Source organism: Xenopus laevis, chromosome 7L, assembly GCF_017654675.1.
Source record: "Xenopus laevis strain J_2021 chromosome 7L, Xenopus_laevis_v10.1, whole genome shotgun sequence".
Lineage (NCBI taxonomy): Eukaryota > Metazoa > Chordata > Amphibia > Anura > Pipidae > Xenopus > Xenopus laevis.
Genome location: NC_054383.1, coordinates 110,318,579 through 110,336,570, shown reverse-complemented (window position 1 = coordinate 110,336,570; position 17,992 = coordinate 110,318,579). Strand labels below are relative to the sequence as shown.

Genomic DNA, 17,992 nt, shown 5'->3' with positions numbered 1-17,992 from the left:
CCACATGGACAACTCCAAAATTGCCTTCTCCGATGGCCTCTCCAAGTTTTAAATATCCCCTTGGCTCCTGAAAAAATAACATTGTATTCAAAAGCATGATAAATATAATACTAAACTAATATAACGCAACTGGACAAACAACTTTCTCAACATTAAAGAAGCAGTGATATTATAAGGAGAAACTGGGAAATGTTGTATAAGGGGAGAAGGTTGAGGGCTGGAATAATTAAGGAAAACTATGAAAGTTGTGCTTTTATGTTCCAAAATACTGTTTTACAACTTACTGGGTATTTGGCAAATGGATCTTTATCATCCTCCTGGGGAAGAAAAAAATGTTTAATTAGATAATCTGAGTTTATTGGGTGAAACTGCAATTATTATATAAAGTACAAGGAAAGGTTCATTTACTAGGGGTTCCAAAATATTAGGTAAAGTATATATAAAGGATTCAATAAAGTATGTTATGTTATCCAAACCTTGCTAAAGTCTTCTTGGGTACGGTAGACACACTTTTCTTTTTTCGTTATTTTTCTATTTATATCTTCCTTTTTCATGATATCTATATTTGTGGTCCTGTTGTCAATTTTATTTGGTACCTCCTTAAAAAAAAGAAAGGATTTGTTGTTAAGTTGAACAACTCTGAAGTTAAGTTGCTTAAAGGGACAGTATAGACCTTTTTCAACATTATTTCAGTGAACAGCATTTGTGCTGAACTATACTTTGCCTATAGTTTTAATTAAGACATATCTATAGTTTTTGTTAATTCTTGAACTAAATAGAGCAAAAACTGACATTTAAACTACTATACATCTTACTGCCTGCTTCATATCACCATAGTTAATACAAATCACCAGTTTACTGAGAAGCCTGCTGTATAAACAAACCCCTCTCTTCTCCTGCTGAAGCATTAGGCTTTGTGATAAGAGCAGCTCATTATACAGAACTATAATGAGCTGCTCATTATACAGAACTATAATGAGCTGCTCATTATACTTCTGTATAATGAGCTGCTCATTATACAGACGTATTTTAAAGAGGGGTATACTGCCCCTTTAAATTTATATTGATAAAAGGTTTAATTATTTTTGTTCAAACCTCATTAAGGCACTCTTTCCTTCTTTGGTCCTTCACTTGCTCTTTTTCAGAGATTTCAGTCGGGAACTTCATTTCAAGTTTCTTTAGTAACACCTAGTTAAAAGAGAAACAACTAAGTGCACTGCACAGCCTCCCACCTCCTTTCCAATCGAATCAGCCAAATTCCTATGCGTGCCCCCCATAGATTAAGTTGGCTAGCAGGCATGTGCTGGGGCCAAATATGTTTAAAATGGTTAAATTGTCCTTTAACAGTATTATATAAACATGTTCTATTTTATGGAGCTCAGTGTGATGCTGGACTAGAATTTTTAATATAATTGTATTCATAAAATAAAATAAAATGAATTGCTGCTTACGTCAAAGGGCTCTTGGTGAAGCTGCCCAGATCCTTCTCTGTTTTCCTTAGAAAACTTTATTTCGGATTCCACACAGGACTCTCCTTGAGGTTCTTCAGATCCATTTTCATTTTCCTCAAACTCCAAAACATTTCCAGTTGCCTCATAGGGCTCTAGCTGAAGTTGTTCAGATCCTTGTATGTTTTCCTTAGAAGGCTTTATTTCGGATTCCATACAGGACTCTCCTTGAGGTTCTTCAGATCCATTTTCATTTTCCTCAAACTCCAAAACATTTCCAGTTGCCTCATAGGGCTCTAGCTGAAGTTGTTCAGATCCTTGTATGTTTTCCTTAGAAGGCTTTATTTCGGATTCCATACAGGACTCTCCTTGAGGTTCTTCAAATCCATATCCATTTTCCTCAAACTCCAAAACATTTCCAGTTGCCTCATAGGGCTCTAGCTGAAGTTGTTCAGATCCTTCTATGTTTTCCTTAGAAGACTTTTTTTCAGATTCCACACAGGACTCTCCTTGAGATTCTTCAGATTCATATCCATTTGCCTCATAGGGCTCTAGCTGAAGTTGTTCAGATCCTTCTATGTTTTGCCTTGAAAACTTTATTTCAGATTCCACACAGGACTCTCCTTGAGGTTCTTCAGATCCATATCCATTTTCCTCAAACAACTCCTCATAGGGCTCTAGCTGAAGTTGTTCAGATCCTTCTAGGTTGTCCTGTATTAGAGAGACAATATTATTTTATAAAAACAACTCAATTCAGCCACTATAATTTAAAAATCTTTATGATTTCATTGATTAAAGTTTTTCCATTCATTGGTTATTGTCTGCTTACCTGATAGTGGCAGGTGTTGTTATCAGATCTCTCTTCCTGCTCACTAAGCTGTTCCTCCTGGTTTCTGCTAACCTCAAAGCTGATCTCCTCAGGTTCACGTTCAAATTCCTGGATTCTGCTAACCTCAACGCTGATCTCCTCAGGTTCACGTTCAAATTCCTGGATGAAAAACAGGAAAATGGATTAAACTTAGCTAAGTTAAATAAAGCTTATAACTATTGGTTGCACATTACATAGTAACACAATGTAAAAGACATTATCTTTGGCCATATATTTATCTGGTTGGTCCTGGGATAGAAGCAAAAATATTTATACAATAAAGGTTTAAAAAAATATCCTTAAATAAACCTTGTATATCGGGGACTGATGTATGACCTGTAGAGTTTGCAGCTGCCATTTTACTTAAAGGGCATCTGTTGGGTTAAAATGTTATACCCAACCAAAGGTGAGGGCTAATAGAGCCTGCATTCTGGATGGGGGATAACAGCAGTTTTTTTAACAACAAAAATGCCCCCATCAGGCCAGTCACTAGCATGCACATAACACGCATGTGACGTTACTCGCATGCGCATAATTCGGGGCAGCTTTTTCATTATGCGCATGCGAGTGACTGAACATTGTTGCTCGCACAGGGAGCTCCCTTCTGGTGCAGGTATCATAGCACTGGCGGAGGGATTTTTTTTTTGTGGGCTCTATTAGCCCGCACCTTTGGTTGGGGATGACATTTTTACCCAACAGGTGTCCTTTAATGTTACAAGGGATCTCCTGGGCTGAATGAAGGTGCTCGGGCTTAAATGACAATATTGGCAGAAGAAGTGTATTGCACAAGCAAAGCAGCAAACTGTGCAGAGCATAACAATATTCAAGATTAGTCACATGGGTATGCCTAACATATTACCATCTCTAAGTGAATTTTGGTTTCCTATTCCCTTAAAATATTTTTGTTATTTTGACTTTTTCTTACCTGGCACATCTCAGTGTTCTCATCGACTTCAGGATTATCTGAATTCTCCTGGTTAAGAAAGGGAAAGAGATGTTATGAGTGTTGTTATGTCTGTTATAAAGAAGCTAAAATATAACCCTGCATGAAATATAGGGCAATTTTTATGACAGCTATTCACCTCTTTTATGATTTCCTGGCTGATTTCTATTTCATTTTCTGTTTCCTGCTCTGGCTCCTCCTAGTTAAGAGAAATAAATTTAGTTATCAGATCAACTTACTACAGGTCTGAGACCTGTTATCCAGAATGCTTGGGACATGGGGTTTTCTGGATAACGGATCTTTCCTTAATTCTGATCTCCAAGCCTTAAGTCTACTAGAAAATCATGTAAATAAACCCAATAGACTGGTTTTGCCTCCAATAAAGATTCATTATATCTCAGTTTGGATCAAGTACATGGTATTGGTATTATTACAGAGAAAAGGGAAATCTTTTTTAAAAATGTGGATTATTTGGCTAAAATGGAGTCTATGGGAGATGGCCTTTCAGTCATTTGCAGCTTTTGGATAATGGGTTTCTGGATAAAGGATCCCATACCCTTATAATGTGCTATATATAGAATTTACCTTGTATAAAGTAAATTAATGCAAATTCAAAAAATATATAATTAATCTACTTTACCAAGGCCAATTAACAATTATAATCAACAAAACTTTAAAAGGAAGCTAAAACTATAATGACTGTATGATACCAACTCCTTTCTTGCTTACCAGGCAGATTTCTTCAGTGGGCTTCTCTATTTGAGCCTGGATAAGAGATAAAAAAAAATGGCATTATTTTATGCAATTAAAGGTCTATTGTCCATAAAGATTATTACATGCAAAGTGATCTATAAAGGTCAGTGTATGTTTAGTCTCTGAAAAAAGTTTTAAGGAAATACAATTAATGTTTATAAATAAATGCAGGGTCAGTATAGGGATTTGTTCAAATAATATTGGAAATTCCAAATTACTATTCCTAGCAAACAGAGAACATATCATTTTATCATCAACAAATAAAAGCGTTTTAATAATAAAGTCAATGATGTTATGAATGTGTCATCTATGAAAGTGGTTTTGTTGTTTCTATAGTTGAATTTCAATATTAGATACTTACCACAACTATTTCTTCAGCAGCTTCTTCTGGCTGATTCTAGTAAAGAAAAAAACTTAAATTCACAAAAAGAAACAAACAAATAGGAAAACTAGAATGTATTCAATGATATGAGAAACCTGTATTTTACCATAGTTTGGCTTACCACAACAACGACTTCATCAATTTCATTGGGTAGTATCTAGAGTAGAGAATAAAAAACGGTGTTATTGCAAAAATTGGACAAATTAATTGAATTAATTGAATAATCTCAATCAAACTTTCATCTGTTATGAGAAAAAATCTATATAGATGGTGCTATGCTATGAAAATTAAAAAAAATCAAATTTTATTGTATTTTTTTCTATTTCTTAACTTACCACAATGATTTCTTCATTAGATTGATCTTGTTTCTAAGAAAAATAAAACAAAAGGTTTTATCACTAAAAGAAATGAGGCAAATTCATGAGAATAAGTTATAAGAAAACTTATATAGATGGCACTATCCTTTTAAATGTAAAAAGGATCACAATCTATTGTATTTTATTATATTTTTCTACTTACCGTAATATTTTGATTTGTGGGTTTATCTGGTTGTTTCTAGTAAAAAGAAGAAAAAAAAAGTTTTATCACAAAAGTTTCTCCCTCCATTAAATTATTCACAAAATAATATGTGTGATATTACAATACAAGGAATTAAGTACTTACCTTGCGAAAGCAACGGAAACAATTGCAGATACAACGCCACATGTTTATTCTCTCTATGGAGACAAAGAGAAAGATCATTTGTATAAATATATATATATAATACACAAAAGCCATGAATATCCTGTAAATTATATCCTTATAAACGGTGAGTTCTGATGTCATCAGTTATAAACGGTGAGTTCTGATGTCATTTCTGTCACATGACTCACTGAAATTTGTGTATTATAATAAATAAAGTACCCCCAGTTGCAAAATATGAGGATATTAGAAGTTACCTCGGAGTTCCATGACCTGTATAAAACCACTCGGCTTTCGGCCTCGTGTTTTTATATGGTCATGAAACTCCTCGGTAACTTATAATATCCTTATATTTTACAAGAGGGGGTACTTTATTCACTATATATTGACAAAATAGCTGATGTACACCAGGAATTACGTGACGTGTATTATGTATTATGTGTATTATGTTTCTGATTTGCTCCCAGGTTAAGATTTATTTAAGTGTGTGCCTAAGCCATCAACTGTATATTTATATATACTGTATGTGCTTTAGAAGAATCACTACTAGAAAGCACACTATAATATATATAAAATATCAGCATTGGTAAGTTATTGTATTTAGGACCAAGTACAACACCCGACACCCATTTTTAGATTTTCACTTGCTCTTTTTCTGAGAGCAAAAATCTAATTCTCTGTAATTCCATAGATTCACACAGATTCACAACACCGCTAGCAGTTTTTAAGCCATACAGTACCAATATTTAGGGGCAGATTTATCAAAGGTCAAGGTGACTTTTCGAATGAAAAACATTTGAATTTTGAGCTATTTTTTGTGTACTTCAACTAGGGAATACTCCAAATTCTAATATCGAAATTAATCATGTACTGTGTCTTTAAAAATTCGACTTCGACCATTCGCCATCTAAAACCTGCCAAACTGCTGTTTTAGCCTATGCGGGAAAAAATTAATTGAATTTGATGGAATGCACCATTCCTTTGATTCGTACGATTCAAATTCAGCAGAATACGGACCTATTTGATCGAAAACGTACCTAATTGACCAAAAAAAAACTTCAACTTAATTTCGGTTGGTCTTTTTGAATTAGAATTCCGAAGTGTTTTCAATTCGAAATTCAACCCTTGATAAATATGCCCCTTAATATATTCATTTTGATAATGTTTTCATCTGAATGTGCCAAGCTCCACTCACCTCAGTTGCCTGATCAAGAATGAACCAGTCTGAGTTTCTGTTAGACACTTTGATTCTGTCCATTATGACATCATCATAATAAGCGCAAGTAGGGATGAGCTGCTGTTAGACAGTTTGTGTCTATTATGACATCATCAGGACAACCCATAATGAGCCCAAGGGGCATGAAAATGATATCTATTTCAAACATTGGAAGATTCACAGCATTGTGACATCCCATTTGCAACCCAAGGTGGGAAATTAAATAATAGTGCTTTCATTGTGCATTCATTCACAGTACAGGGAATGATATTGTTACATAGTGAACACATATTTATACAGACCTATTTATACACTCTATAAGTAAAGGAAATGCTGCCATTATAGTATGCATATTAAATAAGCATAGGGAATGCAAAGGGAATTCCACAATTATTTATGTTGGACCAAGTACAACATCCCCCTTCAAATCAAATTCTCTGTAATTCCACAGATTCAAACATATTCACAACACCGCTAGTAGTTATTAAGCCAATAGCAATAGTAAGGGGAAGGGTTATCAAAGGTCGAGGTGAATTTTGAAATGAAAAACAGAATTCAGAAGTGTTTTCAGTTCAAAATTCGACCCTTGATAAATATGCCCCATAATATATTACTTTTGATAATGTTTTTATCTGAATGTGCCAAGCTCCACTCACCTCAGTTGCCTGATCAAGAATGAACCAGTCTGAGTTTCTGTTAGACACTTTGATTCTGTCCATTATGACATCATAATGACATCATAATACGCCCAAGTATGGACGTGCTGCTGTTAGACAGTTTGTGTCTATTATGACATCATCAGGACAACCCATAATGATATCTATTTCAAACATTGGCAGATTCACAGCATTGTGACATCACATTTTCAACCCAAGGTGGGAAATTAAATAATAGTGGGTTGTGTTGATTCTACATAACTTTGTTTAAAATGTGGCGTGTTTTCCTGCCAGGATGTGTGTGCTTTCATTGTGTATTCATTCACAGTACAGGGAATGATATTGTTACATAGTGAAGTTGGGTTAAAAAAAAGTTCAACCCCAGTGCACACATATTTATATAGACCTATTTATACACTCTATAAGTAAAGGAAATGCTGCCATTATAGTATGCATATTAAATTAGCATAGGGAATGCAAAGGGAATTCCACAATTATTTTAGGTTGGACCAAGTACAACATCCCCCTTCAAATCAAACTCTCTGTAATTCCATAGATTCAAACAGATTCACAACACCACTAGTAGTTATTAAGCCATACAGTACCAATAGTAAGGGGAAGGGTTATCAAAGGTCGAGGTGAATTTTGAAATGAAAAACAGAATTCAGAAGTGTTTTCAGTTCAAAATTCGACCCTTGATAAATATGCCCCTTAATATATTAATTTTGATAATGTTTTTATCTGAATGTGCCAAGCTCCACTCACCTCAGTTGTCTGATCAAGAATGAACCAGTCTGAGTTTCTGTTAGACACTTTGATTCTGTCCATTATGACATCATAATGACATCCCATAATACACTCAAATATGGATGTGCTGCTGTTAGACAGTTTGTGTCTATTATGACATCATCAGGACATCACATAATGATATCTATTTCAAACATTGAGAGATTCACAGCATTGTGAAATCGCATTTGCAAACCAAGGTGGGAAATTAAATAATAGTGGGTTGTGTTGATTCTACATAACTTTGTTTAAAATGTGGCGTGTTTTCCTGCCAGGATGTGTGTGCTTTCATTGTGCATTCATTCACAGTACAGGGAATGATATTGTTATATAGTGAAGTTGGGTTAAAAAAAAGTTCAACCCCAGTGCACACATATTTATACAGACCTATTTATACACTCTATAAGTAAAGGAAATGCTGCCATTATAGTATGCATATTAAATTAGCATAGGGAATGCAAAGGCAATTCCACAATTATTTTAGGTTGGACCAAGTACAACATCCCCCTTCAAATCAAATTCCTTGTCATTGTAAACATTTTAATATATTTCTACATTTTTAAATAAGTTATATAGAAGAACTAAACCCTAAAAATGAATTGACATGTGGTCGGAGAAATAAAGGTCTTCTAACTTTTTATGGGAATTGTGCTGTGAGTGCTTTCTATTTGTGCACTATAACTATATTGGTGAGCACCCGGCCTTTACTGATTTGAATGGTGTGTGCAGATACAAGGAAGTATATATATATATAATAGTATCAAAAAGTAACTGCACTCACAGGTCTTTAGTGAAAAAAGACTATCCGTTTATTGCTGATTATATATATATATATATATATATATATATATATACATTCCACCAAAATGTCGGCACTCACGATAAATGGTGTTAATCTGCCTGGGTGCAGAAACAATAACTTCATCCATGACACTCCAAAGGAATCCGCACTCACAGGTCTTAAGATAAAAAATATTTATTTAGAACAAATGACTAACGTTTCGGCCTCTCCGAGGCCTTTCTCAAAGTGATCATTTTACAATAAAACATGCCTTATATACACACAATCTGGCGGGAAACAATAGTAGCTCTGACGTCTCCTGTTCGTCAGAAACAGAGCGACTCCCTTCAAGATAGAAATCACAGATATATTTGTATTTCATTATAAGGAATGCATTGCACTTACATCTAGTAGTATATTATTAAATAAAAACAAGTTTAAAACCAATGTATCAAGACACTGTTCATTTGTAACTATTTTGTAGCACTATAATAACTGCTTCTGCTCAAGTTTATAACTCTGTTGCTAGTGTCATTGATTAAAAATTCTTTGAGGATGTCAAAAAGGTCCTGACTAAACGCTACCTGATACTTCACTTCTTCCCTATCTATCATACGTAACCCTCAATAATTATTCCTCCCACTAGCTCTAATGTGTTTTAATTCAACTCAATCATTCCGGTTGTACTAATATTAACCGCCTGTGTGCTGCTCAAACAAGCTATCCACTGCGGTGCACTCCTCAAAACGATCATACTTCTTATGTCATATATACATCCCCTAATGTGACACTGTTCCAGTGTACCCCTGTATAAACCCTCATATTGAATAAAAAACTACGTGTGATCTATCATCATCCCACATTAATTGCATGATGTCTTAAATCAACCAGCTCCCATCTCGTGGCTCTATATATCCTCCCTTATTAACAATTGAGTGCTAGTACCTTGATTAGTAAACAGCACAACTCTGCGGTGTGAATGGTAAAAATAATAAAAAGTACGAGAAATAAAACATATAATCAAAAAGAAAAGTACACTTCCCGAAAAAAGAAAAAATCCCACCCAGTGTTCAAATCCATGTGATAAAGTTAATCAACGTGTATCCAAACTTGTTTTCGGTATATACGCCCATTCCGTGTACACCATCAGCGGAACAGTAATGTGCACATTAGATGTATTGAGGCTTCCACAACATATATCAAAGTGGTTGCCGATGTCCGATATCATCACCAGGCCAACTCATTCGATAAAAATTTAGCTGACAGTAAGTCAATAGTCCCAAATATTCGGCACTCGTCAGTTAGGGTAATTAGCGATCATAAGATATCGCTACAGAGCCAGCCCACCCGGTGGAGATCCCTCTTCCAATTAGTTACAGGTGGCCCCTTTTCGGCACTCACCATGGCAGGCATCACTCTCTCCTCAGATAGCCGGGTCAGGTCTGGCACTCACGCTGCCGTTGTGGTGTTCAGCGGAGAGGTGCTCGGCGGAGAGATTGATTACAACCCCCATTCCAAATGTCAAGTGGCCAGGAAATTCCTCTCCACGGGGACATCACAGCGTCTCAAATTCGAATAGCCCGTAAAACACCATCAACCTTCACCCGCCGAATACGGCCTCACGGACCTCCCCATGGCACCTCACTCACCGAGCACGGTATCACAGACGTCTTTGTGGCGCCCACGGTTACTTGGCTTCAGGTCGTGCAAGAGGTCAGTTAGTGTAGAGCCAAATAGTGGTTGAGCGAGGGTAAGTCTTCAATGCATTCAATGCATATAAATAAGCAGGCATGCGTCAGTATGAGCTGTTGCTTCCATCGCTAGTCGTGGTAAAAAAGCATTGATATATTGATATATTGATATATTGATACAAATATATCTGTGATTTCTATCTTGAAGGGAGTCGCTCTGTTTCTGACGAACAGGAGACGTCAGAGCTACTATTGTTTCCGCCAGATTGTGTGTATATAAGGCATGTTTTATTGTAAAATGATCACTTTGAGAAAGGCCTCGGAGAGGCCGAAACGTTAGTCATTTGTTCTAAATAAATATTTTTTATCTTAAGACCTGTGAGTGCGGATTCCTTTGGAGTGTCATATATATATATATATATAATCAAATGCTTCACCGGCACTCACCCTCAATGAATCAAGTCCCAGGTGCTCCTCAAAGGAGAACAAATAGATGCAATCAGAAGCACTCACGGTTGCAGTGATCAAAGTATCTCTTTTATTGGAGTGTCACAAACTACCCCACATCAACGCGTTTCGGTTCTCTCAGAACCGTCGTCAGGATATATATATATATATATACTGTATATATATATATATATATATATATATATATATATATATATATATATATATATATATATGTTGGCACTCTATGAATACATGTTAATAAGAAGAAGAATATAATAAAAATATATACGTACATATATGTTAAACTTATAGAACCAGTAGTGATCTAGGCCTTCAAAGTTGTCACAGGAGTTTCCCATGTTGGATATTTCTAGGAGTGTCTGTGACACGCACATGCTCCGTGGCCTCTGAGCAGCTGTTGAGAAGCTAAACTTGGGGGTCATTGCAAATAATCAAGCAGAAAATGAGTTTTGCCTGTCATACAAGCTGATGTTACAAGGTTGATTATTAAATTGTGATGCTGATTGTGCTGGTTTGTGAGCTGCCATATACTAGTTTACTAATTCACCTTATATTGTGACATTTATATTATATATATATTCAGTATATTGTGCTTTGGCCCCTGAGCTCAGTAACTGACAGAAGTACATAGCATGTGCAAATAAGAAGATGGGGTCCTACAGATTCCTGTTAATGGTGCCCAGAGTTAGAAATCCCCACCTCCCTCATGATCGTGTGCATGCCCATCCATCATACCTACATCTGGAGCACAGAGATGCTCAGAGGTTTAGATAATGGGCAAAATCTGCCACCTGCCCAATCACCAGTGCTCCAGATGTGGCTGGGCGGCAAACCTGGGTCTGGCTACAGGGGAACATTTGGAGACACAGATCTTTATTGCTAAAGGGTTGTGGTTGTCTTGGGCTGGTATAGTTAGTTCTCCTTTAAAACATTTCCCTAATGTAAAGTACATTTGAATGCATATATAGTTATACCATGTCATTTATATTTATTTCTAGGGGCCTTTGGTACCCAAATAATGATATATCTATATATGATGTCATGTATAATAGTAACATAGTAAGTTTGGTTGAAAATAAGACACTCGTCCATATATAAAGCCTATATATAAAGCTGTCTAACTGCTAGTTGATCCAGAGGAACATATAATAATAATGATATTAAAGTTTACAGTTAATAATCGTGGTAATAATTTGTGCTTCTGTTAACAGAATATTTTAAAACATTTACATACAAAACCTTTGTGTACAAGTATGGGATCCATTATTCAGAAGCCCATTATCCAGAAAGCTACAAATTACTGAGGCCATAGACTCCATTTTATCCAAATTTTTAAAAATGATTTCCTTTTTGTCTGTAATAATAAAACCATACTTTGTATTTGATCCAAACTAAGATATGATCAATACTGGAAGCAACCCCAGCCTATTGGAATTATTTAATGTTTACATGATTTTCTAGTAGATCCAAATTTTGGAAAGATCCATTATCCGTTAAACTCCAGGTCCTGAGCATTCTGGATAACAGGTCCCATAACTGTAATTGTTGTCCTGTATTATAAGGTTTGATCAGCAGTATTTAATTGATGTTGTGATAGTAAGAAACTGAACTGCATTTCTTATAGCAGGGGTCCCCAACCTTTGGGGGGGGGTCGGCAGCAAATTTGGCAATTTTGGCAATTTTGGCGCGCCAGCATCCAATTCAGCGCGGCTCATTTTTGCACACTGGGCAACACGGCGGTTGGGGACTCCTGTCTTATATAATCAGTTATGTATCAGGGAGGCTGATTTTCGAATTAAAGCTTTTTTTGAAATTCAATACTATGATTGAACTTGATTGCATTGTTTTCTCTTTTTTCTCCACTGCTAACATATTTCTGAAAAAAACTTGAATAGGGAAAACTAAAGAGGTTTAATCTAAAATCTCACTTTTCCGTTCATTTTTACAAATTTGGCATTTAAAAAAAAAAAATTAAATAATGGGTGTTGTAAATACACCCCACATTGACTTCTATAGAAGCTTGTCAGGTTTTAGTTGGCAAATTGTAAGAATTCTAATAATAAATTCATGATATTGAATTCAAATTGTAATAATTATATGGATCTTTTTAAGTACTACAGGCGATATTGCTCATGCTCTAAAATGCATCAAAGAACACAGTAGACAACAAGTGCAGTTCTTTTTGCTCGAATTTCCCCTCAATCCATTGTGCATGAAATCCTAATTATTAAAGGTACATGCTTCAATATTAGCACTTTGAAGTTTTATATGTTTATTATTTTTGTTTTGTGTGCTCAGCGCCGCTCAGTCATTCCTAAATCCTGTTCCGTATTGAGCACCCAGGGTCACTCCTGCCATGAGGAAAAGTAAGAACCTTTCCTCAGGCAGCAGTGAGCGATACCAGGCGGTAGCCCCAGGGTTCCCTCAGCTTCCTGTGTCAATAGGTTTAGCTCATTAGCGACTAAACAAACTGACACACAAGTCAACCTCGCACCAAACCCTGAAATGTCATCAAGGGGTAAGGGGTAAAAATAATAATTTATTTTTATAATGGAAATAGTTAAGCTATGCTGTAGTTCATCAAGCAGGCGGCACAAGGTCCACCTGAGAGCCTATATAAGACAGTGCCTTGCTGGGGCACTTCTGCTTTTGGCCTATCTAGAAGCAGCATCAGACCAAAGTGGTCAGACCCTTGTGGGAGGTTAGTAACGTAAGGGCTAGCTAGTAGACAGTAATGGTAAGTAAGTTCACTTTAGGAATGAGAGTTGAATGAGAGAGGAATGAGAGTTCTAGTGTGCATGGACAGCCTGTTGTCCCAACAAGGATTAATAGTTTGGGCTAGAGCCCTGAGGTGACTGTACACCAGAGTTAGGGATTTGAGCGTTCAGGTGTAGATTAGCGAAGATACTACAGAAGAAGCTTGGGCATTGTATGTGAGGTCACAGCAGAGAATCAGGGGTAAGAGCTCCTTAGCAGGAGGCCCCAGTACAGCTAACTGCTCTCCTGCCAGCGCTCCTACAGGACAAGGGCCCTGGAGGCAGGGGCGATCCTTGCCATTTCCTTTGCTGCCCCCCCCTCCCCATGCACCCACCTTTTCTTGCTGGAGGGGGTCGGGACGGTGCACGTTGCTAGTGCAGAGCGCTCTCTGCACTAGAAAAACCAAATTTCCAGGTTGAAAACCTGAAATTTGGCTGTAAATTAGCAGCATTTTTGCCGGCCCTGGTAATCCAGGGGGGAGCTGATGCCTGAGGCGAGTGTCTCAACTCGCCTCGTTGGTGGAGCGGCCCTGCTTGTATGCCTTGTACTCCTCCTACAACACATACTTAAACTTTTACTCAATGGTTTGTGCACACTAGGCTTGACAAAGTGCCCACTAGGGCCTAAAACGTTGTCTGATCTGTACGTATATGGGCTAAACAAGGAGGTATTTATAAGTGTGCTACTGGATTTTTGGCCTGTGTATACTGACCCCTATACAAGGTAAGGTTCTTCCAGTGCAACCACCTCACACCTATTTAGGTGACTTTACACTGAGTTGAGCTCTCCATCTAAATTCGATTGTATATTAAGGCATAGTCACTTCTGAAATGTCTCATTCTGCTAAAGAAAAGCTACTCCTGGTGTCAGACTGTGTCACATAGGGCCTTATGAAGAACCTGGTATCAAGGGCCCACCAACCACTAGTGAGTGCTTCTATTTCTGTTGTGAGAATTCTTCCTAATAAACCTACCCTGCTAGTTCTATATAATCGTAGTCTACATGGATTCTTCTGTATCTGTGGCAATTAAGTTGGCATCTGTCTCTTCCCTGACCCCCAACCTAAATTAACTAATTCCTGTCTAATTCCTCTCTAACACGTTTTTTAACACTTGTATACCACAAAGACCTTAAATCAAGCATTTCATTTGAAAGAAACAGGATATGAAACCCTCAGGGGCTTTCTGTAATTTGGATCTTAATACCTTAAGTCTACTAGAACATCATGTAGACATTTAATAAACTCAATAATAGGTGTTGCGTCCAATAAGGTTTGGTTTTATCTTAGTTGGGATCAAGTACAAGGTACAGTTTTATTATTATGGAGAAAAAGGAAATCATTTTTAAAAATTTTAATTATTTGGAAAAAATCGAGCCTATGGGAGACAGCCTTCCAGTAATTCGGAGTTTTCTGTATAGCAGGTTTCCAGATAACTGATCCCATACCTGTACTTGAGAAATAATACGCAAAGTTTGTATATGAAGCACACTAAAGGTGTCTGTAGGTTCTGAAGACATGCACTGGATATAAATGACTGGTCTATACAAATAATTCATCTGTGTGTGTATCTTACTGGTCCTTGAACTGAAGATACCTAGAACAGAGCCTGTAGGTCAGTAGCATTGAATGAATGAAGTGATTCAATGAAGACATTCTAAGTGAAGAATGGATAATAACCCTGAATTTCCGATATTTCACCAGTGCAGCAGGACTGAATCCAAATATATACGAGGTATATATGCCCAAGATTATTTATGACAACAGACTAGTCAATGAATTCTACATAAGGATTTGAAATCTGTTGATTATTTTAAACTTCAAAACAGCATCTGTTTGTGGAATTCTGTAAAACAAAAAGGGGGGATTCTATTTGTGGAAAGCAGCAACATGGAAGCATAAAAGTAATGTCTCCTCAAATACTTCATTTAAACAAGAAATGCAGAGTTAAAAAAAAAGCAAGTTAATCTTCTGTTTTATCCCCCACTGATAACTTCAGAAAATTGTTATCAAACTGATTTATGCTCTGTGCTAAACAATATGTATTTTATTCCTTAGAGCCATTTCTAAAAGCACCACTCTCTGTCTTTTTCATGAAGCTATTAATCTGTGATCATACCTGCCTGTTCCCTTCCTTCGCTACTTATCTGTCTTCCCTCTTTGATGCTGAGACCCTTGACTTTCCATCTTCTTTTTTAGCTGTGGGCCTTATGAGATACCCCTTTCTTATTACAGGTGCAGCTGATTCATTATAACCAGGATTTGTACAGTAATGTCACAGAAGCTTCCCGCAACCCCAATGGCCTGGCTGTAATCTCTTTATTCTTGAATGTGAGTTCTTCCATTTCTTTTCTTGCCAAGAATGGATTCTCTTCCCGCCTTTGTAATGAAATGTCCTTCCCTGTCTATATCTGTTTTTGAATTTCTATGATTATTGTGTGCTTTCTGCATGCACTGTATGTATTGCTAGTGTGTATTTGCAGGATTGTTCATTTCACATGAGTCGCATTGTATGCAGTATAGCCCTAGCACTTGGAATAAAAGAACCCTTGATGTTGGTTCCTCTACTGTGTTGTCAACTGGCAGAAAAACATTAAAGGGAATATCTAGCACAGGCTTCTCTATGTTTCTCGGCAAATGTCAACTCATACTCATCATTTTCTGAACCGTTTGATAGCTCTGACATCATAGATACATCATTTGTGTTGTAGCAGTTCCCCATATTTACCAGCTGAAAACAAAATTAGTGACAAACAAACTTTTATTGACCAGCCAAAAGAATGGTTCTGTTAAGGAGAAGCTGCCAGTGTCAGAATGGGATGCCAGGAACCCACCAGAAAACCTTAGACCAAGATCCCAACTATTTTTATCTCCTCTCCTTACTCAACCTGTATATTCTGTTTTCTCTACCTCGTATATTCTATCATTCCATATATTGAGCCTCTTCCCATAAAGAAATAGGGAATGTCCTTGAAATACGCCAAATGGCTAAAAGCAAGAGGGCCCACTGACACCCAGACCTACAAGGGATTTTCCTGGTATCCCATTGGGCCAGTCTGGCAATGGGAGCTGCTAATGCTTGTAAATGCTGATACCATTTCCAGACATGGAAAAAAGTTCAAACCTAAAACTCAAAAATGAGCTTTCTCCTCCAACATGTATAGCTTCTGCAGGGTGTGTCTACCCTGGGATACCAAAAGCTTTGTATTGGTACCAAATTGTTGTGAACCCCCAATCAGAATTTTTTTAAGGTGCCTGAATGGCTGAACCTCACCCCCACTGAACTAGTTTTGATTATTCCTAAGCCTCACTTGTTACCTCTCTCAGGCCCTGAATCCGAGGGCCAAAAAAACTTCATTGGGGTGATGGCAAATACGTAGGACTTGGGAACAGTCCAATATGCAGTTTCCAGGTACTTACTACAACAACCTGATGGCTCAATATAATTGACTGTCAAGCTAATGGCATGGTAGATTTGATATAAAAACAATTAAGAAAGTGTTGAACTAAAGCAGCGATCCTAACCAGTGTCTCATAATCAAAATATTGCTTGGATGTTGCTTCAATGTAGGTGCTTATTTTTTAATTTCTGACTTGAAGTGACCTCAATGCAGGTGCTTATTTTTTAATTTCTGACTTGAAGGCAAGCTTTAGTTGCATAAAAAACAGGTGTACTGCCAAACAGAGCCTCTTGTAGCCTCCACATAGGAGCTACTAATAGCAAATCACGGCCCAAATTTGGCAGCCCCAGGAACTTTTTGCATGCTTCTGTTGCTCTCCAGCTTTCTTTACCTTCAAATGCGGCTCATGGATAAAAAAAAGTTGGAGACCCCTGAACTAGAGCATGGTGTCCAAAGTTGTAGCACATTATAGGTTTCCTACAAGGATATCTGAAGATGATTTCATAGATACAAGACAGCATTCATCACTCCAAACCACTGAGCAATCTCTATTTATTCTCATTTAATCTATTTAATTCAGGTGCCCCCATGCATGACACAGAACCAGTTTATACACAATTTATACTGGCTAATGTTCTGCTGCCATTGTCAGTTCAGCATAGGCAATGGAATGTATTGGAAATTCTATGAAGACACAGATTAAGTCCTTTTTTTTTACATGATGAAAACTCTTCTCTGCTTTAGCATTCAATTAATAAACTCCCTGGATATTTTGCATATACGTTAATCATTTTCCCTTTGACGTGTAGGGCTGAAAGGATGCTCTCCTGCTGGTCTCTTTGAAACACTGGCAGGCAAATCAGTATGCGCTCGGAAACTCTGCCGCTATTAAGATCACAGTATGGCACAGCACTAAGGGAAATGTTCTCCTCTCTTATGTATCAGTCCCTTCCAATGCAGTGAGTTGGAATGGGGTAGCATGGTACCGGGGCATTACATATAAAAATCACAGTGGGGATATTTTATTATTTAGATTTCGAAAATGCTGATGTCGTTCTATTGTTAAACAGATGTTAGGCCATCAAGTTTGAATTAGCAGGCTTTATAATAAAGCAATTTAGTGGACATCCTGCGTTTCCTAGCAATGGCATGATCTAGTT

The 17,992-nt window shown here is 37.1% G+C and overlaps 1 protein-coding gene across 1 annotated transcript in view; it reads left to right on the top strand.

Moving 5' to 3' along the window:
- ca11.L (carbonic anhydrase XI L homeolog) overlaps positions 1-17,992 on the top strand; it is a 162,875-nt gene that overhangs the window by 123,063 nt on the left and 21,820 nt on the right. The window contains exon 5 of the mRNA XM_041569510.1: positions 15,667-15,762. Within this exon, the coding sequence (XP_041425444.1) occupies positions 15,667-15,762 (96 nt within the window). The remainder of the gene's footprint in view (positions 1-15,666; positions 15,763-17,992) is intronic.